At 42.9% G+C, this 16,317-nt stretch overlaps 2 protein-coding genes across 2 annotated transcripts; one reads left to right on the top strand and one right to left on the bottom strand.

Moving 5' to 3' along the window:
- Positions 1 to 9: 9 nt before the first annotated feature.
- On the bottom strand, positions 10 to 3,068 carry mrps18b (mitochondrial ribosomal protein S18B). The gene is made up of 7 exons (XM_071513804.1): positions 2,981 to 3,068; positions 2,091 to 2,256; positions 1,905 to 2,002; positions 1,728 to 1,796; positions 882 to 948; positions 675 to 734; positions 10 to 349 (listed from the first exon to the last, which is right to left on the bottom strand). Exons 1-7 carry the CDS (start codon positions 3,059 to 3,061, stop codon positions 150 to 152), a joined length of 741 nt encoding a protein of 246 aa, XP_071369905.1. The 5' UTR covers positions 3,062 to 3,068; the 3' UTR covers positions 10 to 149.
- A 4,692-nt stretch (positions 3,069 to 7,760) lies between these two features.
- ppp1r10 (protein phosphatase 1, regulatory subunit 10) lies at positions 7,761 to 15,817 on the top strand. The gene is given in 18 exon segments (XM_071513807.1): positions 7,761 to 7,812; positions 7,815 to 7,866; positions 7,986 to 8,072; positions 8,679 to 8,814; positions 8,911 to 8,962; positions 9,080 to 9,169; positions 9,284 to 9,412; positions 9,532 to 9,637; positions 9,813 to 9,916; positions 10,163 to 10,290; positions 11,152 to 11,311; positions 11,528 to 11,671; positions 11,790 to 12,036; positions 12,597 to 12,672; positions 12,773 to 12,991; positions 13,193 to 13,316; positions 13,441 to 13,812; positions 14,761 to 15,817. Coding segments are annotated over 18 exon segments (2,448 nt in total). The 3' UTR covers positions 14,931 to 15,817.
- The last annotated feature ends 500 nt before the right edge of the window (positions 15,818 to 16,317 follow it).

Raw genomic sequence — 16,317 nt, 5'->3', positions numbered from 1 at the left:
CAAAAACAGTTGGAAATTCACAAGGTCCAATGTACATTTATAGCAAATTAAACTGATGGTACAATTATGCTTTATTACTGACAAATATCACAGCATGGTAAACTGAAGAAGAGCGCCATATAATTCCTGCTAAGCAAATGTCCCCCTTTTTATTTTTTAAGATAAGCCTTGTACGTCTTCTTCACTTTAGCCACTTCTTTCTCGTCGGGCGTGATGTGGCCGTACCACTTATACCAGGGGTCGCCGGAGGTCAGGAACGAGGGTGACGGTGTGGACCCCACTGCATCATGGGAATTGGAGTAGTCTTCCCCTGAGAATTCCACATGAGGGATCTGGAAGGGTAGCAAGCCTGAAAATAAAGAACGAATTGGGTATTTGGGGCAAAAAAAATATATATACTGAATATCAGCACCTTCAATCCAAACATGAAACCATATATAGTGTCTGACAAAACAATTCTATATTGGGTACCATGCATTTCATTCAACAGTGATGAAAGAACAAACGATATTGCATTAATTAGAATCAATTCAGTCAGCAAGTATAATCAATGTATAGGAATTTGATTTGGTGACCTGGGGGTAAATAAATTGAAAAGAGACTATACTCTGCACTCTACCTATACACATTCAGTGTATGATTGTGTGCGTTTAATCATGTTTTATGCAACATACCATGGTCTTGTGCTGTGGTGATGGCCACATTTAGCTGCTTCTGCTGTTTCATGCACACACCTGAAGAGAAAAGGTATGACTATCAGGAAATGTGTTGCCTGGTAATAAATGGGGAGATGGTTCTGCATTCACCTCGATACAAGTGCTATATGTATATAGTGATACGATAGCAGTCTGAAAATATCTGAACAAGCAATGGTGGCTTACCTGTTCGAGTGGGATCATACACAGTCCCAGAGTAGGGATCTATGAACTGCTGCAACAATTTAACATTCTGCAAGAGAATTAAGATTAGAGTTTAGTTAGCCTTGTATTTCAATGCAGAGAAAACAAGAGTCCTGTCATTATGACCATGATATATTAAACAGGCAGTTTATTGAAAACCACTGTACTGTATATAGTATATTAGTAACTATACCCAGAAGTAGAAAGTAACTAAGTACATTTACTCGAATACTGTACTTAAGTACAATTTTGAGGTACTTGTACTTTACTTGAGTATTACCATTTTATGCTACTTTATACTTCTACTCCACTACATTTCAGAGGGAAATATTGTACTTTCTACTCCACTACCTTTATTTGATAACTTAAGTTACTTTGCAGATTCAGATTATTAATACAAAATATAATCAACTAATACATTGTGATGTATTATTATAGATTACTGTAAGCTACCCAGCAGTATATAAAGTAGTGGAAATCAGCCCCACCTTTTCCAGCTGCAACATTAAAGTGATGCTTACACATTATTGCATCAATAATTATAATTCAATAATATAATATATACTGTATTATTCTGAAATGGGCCATTCTGCATAATGAGTACTTTTACTTTTGTTGCTTTAAGTACATTTTGATGCTAATACTTTTGTACTTTTACTTAAGTCACATTTTGAATGCAGGACTTTTACTTGTAACAGAGTATTTTTATACTGTGGTATTTCTACTTTTACTTAAGTAAAAGATCTGAGTACTTCTTCCACCACTGACTATACCCAACCAATCAGTAACACTAAGGGTGGTAAGGCCATGAAAGTGATGGTAACTGACCTGATAATGGATGATGACATTTGGATCCCGACAAATCGGACAAGGGTTTCCACAGATCTTGTCTCCTCTCTAAAATAACAGAGTAACAGTGTTGCGTTGAATTTAGATGACATATGCATGCATGGATGCACACTTAGGATGAATATATTCTAGGTGTATCAACCATAGCTATTTTACAATGCAAGTCTTGCGTGTCTTCTGTGGGGGTATGCCTCCTTTGTGGTTCCTCCTGTAGCCTGTCCACACTGCATTGGTTCCATAGCGCTCAATGTACTCTGTGGGGGAGAGAGAGAGGTTGCAAAGCCATCTAGAGGTAAACCAAGTACATCTAAAACCTGCAGATCAGATTCTTCTTGTGCGTACCTTCACTCTCCAAGTAATCCCAAGGTCTGTCCTTGTAGCGGGCAACAGCCTGAGCAGCCTCCCCATCCTGAAGTGATGCTGCTGTGCAGAATGAGTGACTTGGCAGCACAAATGGAGACCCAGACTGACCCAGGCATACTCTCACAGGTAGCTTCTGTAGACATGACTGACAATACAGGTGTTACAACGTTAGTATAGCAACCAACCAACCATTCACGTCTTCAATTACTCTCGTCAATAGGGTGTAAAATAAAGCATCTAAGTTAATGTTATGACTGCACATACCCCTGATACGTCACATTACGCCGAACTCCATTCAAAATATGGCAGTTTAAAGATGCCTTGCTCACCGGCAACAGTAAATACCTGGTGAATCATAACTTAAATGTATTTTACGAACGTTATGGTATTCTGGTAAATGCGGCATATGGATAATTCACCAAGCAGCACATTGTTTCAATAAATATGAAGTTTTAGATTTGGTTCACATTGCTCGCTACCGCCATCTACGGTGTATTTTAGTGGAATAACATTATTGGATTAAAGAGGCAACCTAACTGTAGTAGTTGAAACTTTAAGAACATTAAGTGATGTTTGGTATGCGGAACCTATGCCGAATTCAATGGCACACTCTAGTGATTCATAAATGATTTTAACTCATGTTCTACCAGGTGTGTCCGATTGACGATAGCCAAGAAAACATTGAACACTCCGACTTTTGAATGGAGTTTGGGGTAACACTGTCTCATGTAAGGTCAAGCGTCTTGGCTACACTGCGTAGCATAGGTTTCTCGTAGCGTACAGTTTCAACACATAAAGTGTTATTCATACAAAATGCAGACAGATAAGCAGAGACCGGGTGCACGTAACAGCGTATATAATTACAATACCTTATAAAGCCGAGGTGACTGTAAAATTGAAGGCGATAGGCGACACAAAACCTTCCCGATGCCTTGCGTGGATGCCGCCATATTTGCTATCATGATCGGGGTTGAAGGTGAAAGGTGGGAGTTTAAGTAAAATACTATATTAAGTGTACAATTTCTAATTAATATTTACCAATAGAAACATGTTTGACTGTGAACGGAAGAACATCTTTTGTCGTTTTCATGTGCATATGTTGGATGTAGTTTATTAAATGTTTCTCATGTAGTTCCTATGGCGCCCACTATGAAACTTCCTTGGCCCTGACTGGCATCGCCCAGTCGCCATTTTGTATAAATATTATCAACTAAATTTATATATCAAAGAATCTCTACAATCAAATTAAAACGACAAAACTCGTTGGTGTTCTCTAGTATCCATCTGATTACAAAAAGTTATGTGACTTTGAATATGAAATTGGGGCACACTTTGTAAAAATTGTTTGCAGGATGAGACATGCGCCATTATGCCCTTGACCGGAGAGGGAAGGTTGGCCTGGGCCTAGAGTCGCCATTTTGGTACGACGAAACCCCCCCCAAAAAACACGGACAGTGACGTTAAAAACGTCACGCACTATAAAACATAAGCCCCTCCTCTCTGAGCTCATTCCTGGATTTGGTGAGAGGTAAGTGAAGTCTGGAAGATAACGAGGCTATTTTGAACAGTTTTTTTTCGAATATAACACGAAATTCATATTAATATTAATCAAAACTCAACCAAGAACGTGATATGGACGAAGGACGACGAAATTCGTGAGAATAGAAATTAAATGTGTGTTTTATTGTGTGTTTTGCAGGTCTGAATTTGCCTTGCCGAAGACTGAGCCGTCGAGGACTTTGAACAACCCTACTCAAATTCATATTTTTTTCTTCAAGTAATGGACATTTGATTACTATTTTTGCCTCCAGTTTGTTCCAGAAGGAAAAGCTAGCCTTTAGCTACCACAACCCCGCCCATAAGCAGTTTTTCAATTGCTATAAAACCATGAAGGTTGACGTTATAAAACTGATGAAAAAAGAGAAATAAGTGCCTTAAAAGCACACTATAATATACCCGAGACGCTGAGGATCTATAGTACCAATAGTAAGTTGATTTTGAAGCGAAATTGGACAAAAATTCATCAAATGAAATTAGTCGTAGATTGTAGGCTAGCTAGCGCTAGCTGGCTAGCAGTTTCCGTATTTAGCTTGACTCTTGGCAAACAATTTGGAATGTAGACAAAATGCTAGAGTATGAGCTCACACAGGAAAGTGGACGGAGGCACAAGGCTCCGTTTCTTTGTGTGTGAGACGGACTTGACGAATTATTCACAGAATAAAAGTAAATATAGCTAGTAAATTCGCAAAATAACCATAAGCAATCTACTCATAAAGATTGCCGTAGGCATAGACAGGAAATGCCTGCTTATGAAGTCGGATTTTTGCCTGCCAAATTTGCTCTGTAGGGGCTGCTCCTTGGAACGAACACCCACCGCAATCTATACATAAAGATTGCTTTAGTTTGAGGATTATGGATTTATTTTCTCTATGAAGCATTGTGTGTGTTGAAATGTCGATTATGATAGTGCAGGGACATTCTGACAAAGTGTCCGCACCATGTACTCGGCAATCTGTGGATAAAGATTGCAGGACTCAAGGGAAGTGGTCTTTCGAAGCACAAACAGTCGGGATTGACAAATATGGTGGACTAGTTGTGGTTTGCTTTCGTCCTTCTGACAACTCCGGGGCAGCCGTGCTCTTCTCGGAGCGACAATCGGGAGTTTACAGCCCTGAAATGCAGAACAAGTATAGACCGATACTCATCGCATTGTCTGGCTGCCAGCTGTGTATGCTTTGCTAGTTCTCTGGGTGCTGGGTGCCTTGTTTTTCTACCAGCCGGTCCAGTCTACTGCTATGAGAGCCATTGTTCTTGTGTAGCGAGTGGTTTGCGTCGTCGAAGTGGTTAACAGAGGGAGGGCTCAGATATTTCTAGCCAGCCTCCAGCGCCCTCCCCTTGTTAGGCAGCCTAGTTGTTGAAGCAGGCCTGGTCACAGCAATGACAGATGTCAAGTTAACCGCAGGCCTTTTATAGGATACGTGGACCGCCCTTATATAAGTCTTAATAAGAATAACTCCGAAGGCGTTTCTGACAGAATGTCACTTGATTCATTCACTGTTTCTCTTTGATAAATATGCTACGTTGCATTACTCAAAGTCGGAACTGTAGTTGCGCAATTGTGTCTGTGAGACAAAAGACATAGTAAATAACATTGTGTTGTAGAACAGTTGGCTATAGAACAGTAAAATAATAGATTATTTTATGTTTGTGTTTTATACGTTTATCATTTACCAGTGGTATATGTAATAACACCATAACATTTGCCTCACTGCAGGCTCAAATAATTTTCTTTCCCCTACTGAACTAGCAACCTGGGCCATGTTTAACATTGACTTTGTGTACATGTGTAACAATTGTGATATTTACAGGAATTGGGTTATTTGCAGTGTTGTGGAGGTCTGAGACTATATAAAACTTCTACTACAACAGTTATACGGGTAAGACCAAACTGATTCCTCACATCATGACACTTGAAATTAATTAATATCCGCCAATAGTGCAGGTCTTCTAAATAAATTGATGAATTGGCAATAAAAAACAAGCCCATTATCAAATTCATAAACATGTAGTAGTGGTAGTGAGCATTGGAAAAATAAATGCATGCAATTAAGACTCAAACCAAGCAGTTATTGTATCAGAATGAGCAACATGAACCATGTGGAGATTATTCATAAAACCTTTGGATATAATAATTGTAAGAAAACCAGAGAAGTAAATGGTAAATAGAAGCAATGGACATTATGTTGGCTTTCTTTGTTTGGATCACATTTTTCAAAGACCTTAAGTAGACTTTTTTTGACATAATGCCAAACATCCAACACCTTTGAGTCACTGGCCTGCTTTATAATCAGGAGTTTTAATATTTGTAAAGTCAGACCATTGTCATGTGATTCGGCACTAACAAATGAATGTATTAATTTGTAGTTCATTGCTCTATTGTGTGAATGCACAGACATGGAGGATACATGACTATTGTGTGTAAACATCAGCTGCCCTGTAGGTGGCAGTAAATGTCCTTAGTTGTTTCCTCTGGGTGACAAAACAGTTGCCATAAACAAGAGTAGATTCAGAAGAAATACTTTGAGTCTGACAGTCACTGGAAATTAATACACTTTAAGATGTAATTTATAAAAACATAAGTAGAACATTACATCCTACTGATTTACAAGCATTTCATATTTCATATAATAACCTGCAGTCATTTTAATTTGTCTGGGTTCATATGATCTGAATTCAATTCATTCATCTTTTCACCTGATACTATATTAATCGGGGGGGGGGGGGGGGGGGGTGAAGTAGGTTTTTACAAAGCATTATTGACATTTGTTTATCAGTTTTCCATTTTCCAACCTTGTTTCATTTCTGTAGAAGTGTATTAAAAAGGCTGTTAAATCCTAATCTTTCTTGCAAATATCCCAGTCTATGGCTATTTTCACTGTGAGTTTCCTCCTTCCTTTTGTGTTTTATATCTATACAATAGTAAAAGATAAATATCCGGGCCAAAAGAGCTCTGTTTGTTTACATTTTTGATATGTTAAAGTTTTAAATAAAATATAGTCATTTGATAATGAATGTATTACTTTTGGAATGTCAATTTTATAAGCAGCAGATTGGATGTTTTTGCTCACTGCATCTCTGCTGCCTCATTGATTAAGGCCTGAACTGGAATAGATTGCCCTCACACACAGGAACGAACATGATAGGAGATTATGTTTGGCCCTGTGTTGTCCTGTAAGCCCCCACAGAGGAAGAAACGCTAGCAGTGAGGGAGAAGTTTCAGTGTCCCCGCTGAAGTGAAGAAGTTGGCTCCGCGAGACAGGGCAAACATTTCAAGTATGAGGCAGCACACTGGAGTCATGACACACCGCGGATGTGTCAGTGCTGAAGCAACAAAGTGGCCTTGTCAGCCAGATCTTGGGTGGTGATCTCTACAATTTTGGATCCGTTTTTGAGCCTGATGTTCATGGGATTTCCTTGATAGAAATGGGTTTAGCGGTCATTCCCTGAATCATTTCTTAGGTGGTTGAAAGTAGATTCTGGGTGGTGGTTGACGGCTATATGAATATGCTGCTGTTCAGTTCTTCAGTGTTTATTTTGGGCGTCCTTGTTGAACAGATTATGATCCTTAGATTCTTGTGATTTGGATGTTGTGGATTTGTTTGTTGAACGAACCCTGACGAAACTATTTCCGTGATAGAAATAGGTTGGTGTGGTCAACTCCTGAATCACTTCTTGGTAAGGGGGTTTAATGTGGAATCTGGGTGGCGTTTGGTGGCTGGATGAATATGCTGCTGCTCATGCCCTCACTCAGTTGATGTTTATGTGACCTTGTTGGCAAGATCATGGTGTAGGTCTCTGTGATTTGGATGTTTTGGGTCAGTTTTTTGGCATGGTATTTCCTTGATAGAAAGGAGTTGGAGTGGTCAACTCCTGAATCACTTCTTCGTAAGATGGTCTAAAGCAGAATCTTGTACCATGGAGCTTCCCGGTCCGTTTGGCAGGCAAAAAAAAAACGCTTCTAGTGTAAACACCGCACAAATACCTATTCCTCCAGACAAATGATAGCCTGTAAACGTCAGAATGCATACTTCATCTGCATCCCGTTGGCATGTATGAGTACTAATCAATCACGGTGTGTGTATTACAGATATGGCAGGGGGGCCGGTGGACCCCAGGGAGATTTTGAAAGGAGTGGAGGCGCTGCTGGGAAAGATGGAGAGCTCCGCAGCCTGGAGGGAGTCCCGAAGGTGTTCAGGTGAGGAGCAGATGATTGTACATGACACATTGCTCTGATTTAACTGTTGAACCCTCAACTAAACCATATTTATCTTAACTCTAGGCAGTAACTTAATACCATTGATCTCTTCTGTCCAGCTTGATGAAGGCTTCCACCAAGATGGTCAGTAGATGCATGTACATGAACATCCTGCTACAGACCAAATCCCATGATGTTCTCAACAGGTAAGCCCAACTTTTGCTTCACTACAACTCTTGGTTTATACTATATTTTACACAGGGGTGGAAAGAATGCTAACATACTTTTCTGAAAGTTAACTTCTACTGGTGTAAAAATGAAATTAAATGAAAGTAAGTTGCTCATTTAAAATGTACAAAAGAGAACATTGTTTCAAATGTTTTTTCCCACGCAATGCTAAAAGGATGAGAGGACAGGGTTCAAATTAGATTCTTTAAAACTTTCTGTAAGTAAATGCATAAGTAAACTAGTCAAATTGCTCTACTGCGGACTGACCACTGCATATTCAGTTGGCCAGTTTCTAATGCAGTGCTTATGGAAACCATACAATATTTGTACTCTGTAATGGATGTGATTTAAAATGTAGCAAAGTACAATACTTCAAAACATACTTAAGTAAAAGTAAAATTGCAAATTAAAAATAAAATACAAAGAACAGTTACACAAAAAGGCTTTTTAACTAAATGTATTTTGTTAGTTCCACCCTTGATTTTATGTAATGTGTTTGTTGTTCTACAAATGCAACCAATGAACACCCTGATCCGTCATTGCAGGCTTGCTTAGTGATAGACTTTGTCCTTTTCCTCGTCCAGGTTTATCCGAGTCGGTGGCTACAAGCTGCTCAACGCTTGGCTGACCTACTCCAAAACCACCAACAACACACCTCTGCTGCAGCTCATCCTGCTCACGCTGCAGAAGCTGCCTCTCAAAGTGGACCACCTCAAACAGGTACTGACTCACTATGTTCACCATGACACATCTCTAGTATGCTATACAGACGGCGGTGCGGTATTTTCACTTGTTTTTGTCTTTGTCCTCTCGCAGAACAACACAGCCAAGCTGGTGAAGCAGCTGAGCAAGAGTGGAGAGACTGAGGGTGAGTTTCCTCCCACGTCAAAAAAGACTTTCACATATTGTAGCTTGATTGTGGACATACAGCCTTTGAATATAGCAATGCATCATTTCTCACAGTGTTCCTGTGTTTTATTTTCAGAGCTGAGGAAGTTGGCAGCTGTGCTGGTAGAAGGCTGGATGGCTATAATCCGTTCCCAGAGCGTCGCAAGCAGTGGAAACTCTCCTGCAGGTACTAACTCATCACTTTCATCACCTCACCTTTCTGTCTGTCTCTCTTTCAAGACGGCTCCCTGTTTGCAACACTCAGTCAGACTTTCTAACACTCTCTACCTTCGTCTTCTAGACAAGAAAAGGAAGAAAGAAGAGAGCAAAGTGCTCGTGCGAGAGGTGAAGGAGAAGACTGGAGACGATGAGAAGAAGAAGGAGAAGCCCAAAGCTCATGCGCCTAGCCATGCTAAGATCCGCTCCATAGGTAAACTCACCTTCCAGAATACTCGATTGAGCGATTAGCTATGAGTTGCCCCTTAAGGTTAGATTTTGAAGCGTGTGAAATTTCTGTATCTGATGTTCCGAATATGTTGTTTTCTATAGGATTGGAGATGGACACCCCCAGCCCTGTCCCCCCTAAGAAGGCCCCTACCGCCCCACAGCTGGGTGACAAGTACAACATCAAGCCTGCTGTCCTGAAGAGGCCGAGGTACAGTCCGATATTCTATTTCCCTCGTGATCCCTGTGAGCTTAGCGGCGTCTTGTGGCCACATTGAAAACACCAGGCACGGGTGTCTATAAGGGGCTCCTACGCTGCCCCCAGGTGGTTGAAGAAAGTACTGACATTTTTTTTTTCCTTTTCTGTTTCCTTTTCCCCCCAGCAGCTCTGGTCTGTCAGACGCTCCGCCACTCGAGAAAAAGTACAAACCTCTAAATACCCCTTCCAACTCCGCCAAAGAGATCAAAGTGAAGATCATCCCGGCACAACGTAAGGCTTAAGCCCAATCATGCACGCATTTGAAGATGGCAATGAAATTTTAATGATCCCTGCGGGGAAACTGGTTCATCATTCATGCAGGGTTTGCAAAGTAACAGCAGTAGAACCTACTGAGATTAAGAAATGAATACAAAATATGCATGATATGAAACTTTAAAAACTTTAAAAAGAAATGAATGCAGTATGAAAATAAGAGAAAGCCATGGTGCTCACTATTCTCCTCTGTCCTCACTGCAGCGATGGAGTGCACAGGTTTCCTAGACGCTCTGAACTCCGCCCCGGTGCCCGGCATCAAGATCAAGAAGAAGAAATCCGGTGCCAATCCCACTACTAGTACTAAGGCTGTCTCTCCCACATCCAACAAGGTACTGACTATACTCCCTCTACTCCCACCTGGGGTTTGAACCGTAATGAAAGTCAGCTTTGTTTGTATTTGGTTTGTTTAAGTTCACGCTGCCCAATTATAAGTGAACCAGGGCTTGTAAACGACACTCTTTACAGTAATTTCCCTTCTCTGGTGTTCATACCAGTTAAAGAACACACAAGGAAACAGCTGAGTATGAGCAGCAGTACAGACTTCATTTTTGTTATGCAAGGCTGTCCAAGAATGAGGAACTGCTGGCTATCAGATGTCAACATCCGTTTCCTTATAACCATAAACCCTTGCATTTTGGGGTCGTTTCCAGCAGCTGGATTGATTACATTCTCACTTTCAGGCGTCTCAGTGCGGTTATTTGGTGCCACCTGAGTTCGAGTGACATTGTTCTCACCTCACAAACTGACCTAAAGGAGGAAACGCAACAAATAAAGTGCTCCAAATATGCTAGATGTGAACGCACTCTAAGCACGCCATTGAAATATAGGATAACAGAAATCCCGATAATTAAACATATTCATGCATACTTGGAAACTGATCAAAATGTCTCATTAGAGCCAGTTCAGGTTAAAGTCTTCCCATAGACAAACAGTGTAGTAGTGATCAATTCTACAATAGATATGTAATCAATCAAACTGCATAATATCTATCATATCAGAGGTGGACCACACTGTCTGGACCTGTCCAATTTTTAATTAAAGGCCAATACTGGCGCTATATTTTGATAAACCTACATACTGGGCTAACCCTGGTCTCACCTCTCTTATAGGCTGGACCTTTATGTATGTCCTCTGTTACTTAACCAGTTGTCCCTAACACACTCTCTCTCCTCTTTCTTCTCCCCCCCCAGCCGAGTCCGTTCGACAGCAAGCCGTCCGCGTACCCGTCGTCGTCCGCCAAGCCGTCGTCTCCCGAAGCCGCCGCGTCCACGACCCCCCCCCACGAAACGCCGGAGCCGGAGCAGCCCGGGACCCCCGTTCCCTCCGAGGACCCCGAGGCCTCCGACAACGGTAGGGTCCTTAACGAGTCCTTAACAAAAGCACAGGGTTTCCCCACTGGTCAAACAGTTTCTGGAATGTCACGGAATGTTTTAGAGATGTGTTCCAGACAGGGAAATTCGAGGAGCTTGAGAAATTCTCTATGTGCGGCTCTATGTGTGGTTTTCTAACATTTTTGTCCCCCCCCCTGCCCTTCCTCTCTCGGTCTGTCTTGCTGTTTTTTTTTAGGTGAGAAGCCTAATGCCCTGGCAGAGCCACGCGGGGAGGAGGAAAGCTTGACGAAGAAGGGCAAGAAGAAGAAGAGCGTTCGCTGGGCTGAGGAGGAGCAGCTCAAAGAATACTTCTACTTCGACCTGGATGAGACAGAGAGAGGTTAGCCAGTCTGTTTTTTTAAAGGAAAATAGTCCAACTTGTTATTCTGGAACCTGCAGATAGCCATTATTCATATGATTCTTTTCTAATGATCATTTTTTGCTCCCGTGCTTCACAGTCAACGTCAACAAGATCAAGGACTTCGGCGAGGCTGCCAAACGAGAGCTGATGATGGACAGGCAGACGTTCGAGATGGCCCGCCGGCTCTCCCACGACACCATGGAGGAGAGGGTCCCCTGGACGCCCCCGCGGCCCCTGATGCTGACCGGCAGCCTGGTCACCTCCGGGGCCAACAGCACCGAGAAGCTCACCCAGAGGGACCGGGAGATGGGCATCCTGCAGGAGATTTTCCTCAGTAAAGACAGGTAGGAGAGGCTGACTGATCGGATTTTGACAAAAGCCTGGCAATATCGTATACGTCGAAGAAAATATTCTGTAGTCTCTTTTGAATAAAGGAAATCACTCAGTAATATCAATAATCAGGCTGAGTTTCAGTCTCCTGTAGATGTAGAAGTTTAGGTTTAGGTTCTTTGCTCTCTGAATAGAGAAACTTAAAAAAATGATATAGGTATGATTTTCAGTACAAAGACAAGGGGTGGATAGGGAGGGTTGAAAAAAAAACAATTGGGGTACTATGTGTGAGTTTCACATGTCCTTGACTTTCTGATAAAGACAGGAACAGAACACAAAATCTGGTAAACAATTTGCATGAAGGTTTCAGTACTTGTCCACTCTGCAAACAGATACATACCAAAGAAAGAATGATATACTTAATGCATATAAATGATTAAAGCTTAAAAAAGGGAATACTATCAAACAATGCAAATGACCCTACAAAATGTATTTACATTCTATGCAACAGACTGGAAACTTTGAATTTTTTCACAATTGTCTTAACTTATTTCCCTCTCTGTCTGTCCTCCAGTGTGCCTGACAGTCCACATGAACCAGACCCAGAGCCTTATGAACCCATGCCTCCCCGTCTCATCCCCCTGGATGAGGTGAGTACAACCCCACCAAAACTCTTCCTCTCCGTCTCCATAAATACATATCTCCCTCGCCCACTAAGCTGTATGTCCTCTGTTCTCCCCCCCCGTGCAGGACTCCACCATGATGGACGACGGCTACGTGGAGCCCATGGACACCACGCCGCAGCAAAGCGCCACCATGGCCCAGACCGAGGGCTCCAAGCTGCCGCCCGTCCTGGCCAACCTCATGGTCAACCTGGGCAACAGCGGCCGCAGCCCCCAAGCCACCAACGCCGTCTCAAACCCCGTGGCCCCCACTGTGAACGTACAGGAGCTGCTCTCATCTATCATGGTAAATAAGATCATTGTATTTGAACTTTGAGCTGTTGTCGAGGCGGAACAGTATGCAATAAAGAGCGGTGGAAGCACATTTGTAAATAGTTATTTTTTTGGGCCATTTCAAAAGTTTGCTTAAAATTGGTTGGGCAGTTGGATGGAAACATGGCTGTTGTTAGTTGTGCTGGGCAGATGATCATAGCTGTCTGTCCTCCAGGGTGCTCAGGGTAACCAGTCTACTGAGGAACTGATCAAGCAGCCGGACTTCTCGGACAAGATCAAACAGCTACTGGGCTCCCTGCAGCAGACCCAGAACCAGAACCAGAACGGACCTCCACCAGGTAAACTCAGCCTCTACTCCATCTCTTATCCCACCCGACACAGTATGATGTCCACCTGCTCCGGTTGTTTTATTGCGGAAGGTTTTTAACATGTTTTCTATTGGGATGTTCTCTCTGTCTTTAGTCAACCAGGGCTTGCTGGGCCACGGTCCTGGGATGAACAACATGAACAACATGAACAACATGAACATGAACATGCAGATGCCTATGAACGGCTACCCGCCCAACAACCCGCCGGGCGGCCCCCGTTTCAGCCACCCGCCGCCACCCCACAACCACGGGCCACCCTTCAACGCCGGCGGAGGCCCCCGCATGATGGGGCCCCCGCCGGGCCAGGGCCGCGGAGACGGAGGCAACTACTGGGGAGACGACTCCATGAGAGGAGGACCCCACCGAGGAGGCCACTTCCACCGAGGGGGCCGGGGCCGAGGCGGAGACCAGGGCTTCAGAGGCCGGGGCCGAGGAGGACCGAGAGGAGGACACAACAACATGAACGGTACGTCTTCTTCTTCATGTGTCTGCAGCTGTTGTGGAGATAGGACTGTTAAGTAAGGTCATTATCGCATAATAGGCACTGACAGGTTGAATCAAGACCTCGACATGAAGAGGAGCTCACCCTGATTTTGCAATAATGACTGGTGTGGTGCCAAATAAACGATAGGAAAACAATCCACACAAACTGAAATGAATTAACTAGCTGGGAGGAGAGAAAACCAGTGCTACCTGACGACCAGGATTAAGAACCACTGGTTTAGGGGACACAAATTTTGGCACTCTAACTCGCTGTGCATTATCCCACTTATTACTGGGCTACTTACAAGTATTCATTAATTGACACAAAATATTGATTTAAAATGATAATAAAATTTCATTGCAAGCTAATGTAATTTGCAGTCTTCTGCCCAAGAAATAGTCCAGCAAGAAGTAAGCAGTAAATATAAAATGCTTTTGCACACCTTTAAAGGTCATAGGTGCGTAGAAAAAATCTATTAACTGTGAATAGATAAACTCCCACACACTATCTACTGTATACTGTATACTGTATGCCAGATGAAGGTCTTGTGATGGAAACGTTGCATTGAAAAGTATTGTGTCGCATTGAAATAAAGTATTGAAGTATAGACGGAGTAACTAAGCAGTAACATCTTTTTGCCACAAGGTGTTGCCAGTTAATTTCATTAGAAATCAACACAGTCAACCAGATTGTTTGACTGCAGAGTGATGTGATTAGATGTGAAACAGCGCTGTCAGCAATAACAGATCCCAGAATGCCACCATTGGCCAATCAGAATTGAGTATTCAACAAAGCCAAGCAATGAAGGGTGATAATGTGTTACCGCGGTGTAGTATTGTGTCTGGTCATGTCTTGTGTTTGTAGCTGTTCTGACAGCAGGTATACTGGTATGGGTCGAGACTGTAATTCTTTCCTGTGCTCTCATGTCAGATATGTCCAAGAGGCCCGTGTGTCGGCACTTCATGATGAAGGGGAACTGCCGATACGAGAGCAACTGCGCCTTCTACCACCCCGGGGTGAACGGACCGCCGCTGCCCCCCAACCACCCCGCCAACAACCAACACAACCAGCACCCTCAGCACCCTCAACACGGACACTAGGCGACACTCGGCCAACTCGGGGGGGGAAAAGACTACTTGAAACCGTTGCCTTTGGACAACCACTTCCGTTCACCCGCAGGGTATTGGGACTTCTTTTTTTTTAAGACACGAGGGTCGGAAGAGCAGGACGTCGGCCTTCTTTCAAGTTCTTCCCTAACACACTAAAGTGTCTGCTGGTTATCGACCTGAAGCATTAAGCTCTGCTCACCGTGTCTCTCCCATTGAGGATAGAGGACATTCGCTTGCACACACACACACACACACACACACGTAAATGTAGGGAATCAACAGCTGTGAGATGATCACTGATGGGATTGTGTATTTTTATTGTGATCATTTTTAACAGTGCATTCGTAAGACTGAAAACACACTTGACCACTATGTCTATGTCGCTGCAACTGGCTACTTATCTGCCCTGTGTCCTACATTCTGTCTCATTGTTCGGGCCCGTCACTCCTCACACCACTAATATAGCAGACCAAATGAAGTGCATGTACAGTGCGATACGCCAGGAGGAAGACTCGACACTGAAACAGGGCAGTGTCCCGCGTCTCCCTACCCAAGCAGAAAGCTCACCAAATGACTCTTAATTCCCTTCTTAACCCGAGGCTGTTGCACTGTGTTTCCACTGTGGTGTCCTTTCCTTTTTCAATTCTGACAGAACAGCTGCGGTCACATTTTCAGCGTCCGGACCACATCCTGGTATTTCTGACTTAAACCCCACCCCCACCCCCCCTCCCAAGATCAAAGACGTGTGAAACGAAAAAAAAAAAAAAAGAATGTTATCTTTACGGACCTACATTTTTTTTTTGATATCGCTCGCAAGTCCCTCTCTCTCTCTTGCACTTTTTGTCAAGTGGATTATTTCAGTAATGTTCCAAGTTCCCCCCCCCCCCCCCCACCCCGACTTTCATGGTTTTTAAATCAACGGTGAGACAAAGAATTAGGAAGCACTTTAGAAAGATGAGGGCCAAACTGAAGCCGCCTCCTACAGACTCCAGCCACGTCCCGCCACTTGCTGCTTTTTTTTTTTTTGCTGTGATCTAGCTATGATTTACTAAGACTAGGCCTCAACCTTCCCCCCCCCCCCCAGCAGAACAAAATATATATATATATAGTATTAAAACCCCCTTTATTTCACCCTCTTCGTGAGAAAACTGTAAATGTTAATGTATTCTACTGAACCGACGAGGAAGGCCGTGGGATTTTCTTGGTTTTTTTCTCTCCCTTCCAGCGACTGGTAAACGTCAAAAGAGATTTTCGCGGTTTTGTTTATGAATGAAGAAGAAGCAACGAGGAGGGAAAGGTTCGGCTTGATTGTACAGAGTCTGTTTTTTTTTTTTTTTCTTTTCTTTTTTAGCAAACAAGAAGCTTTCCCTCCGCAGCT

This window comes from Centroberyx affinis, unplaced genomic scaffold (assembly GCF_046629955.1).
Source record: "Centroberyx affinis isolate AG114_WGS23_722 - 3 ecotype Tasmania unplaced genomic scaffold, CSIRO-AGI_Caff_v1 ptg007525l_1, whole genome shotgun sequence".
Classification (NCBI taxonomy): domain Eukaryota; kingdom Metazoa; phylum Chordata; class Actinopteri; order Beryciformes; family Berycidae; genus Centroberyx; species Centroberyx affinis.
The sequence above is the reverse complement of the archived record's forward strand: the minus strand, read 5'-3'. Positions and strand labels throughout refer to the sequence as shown.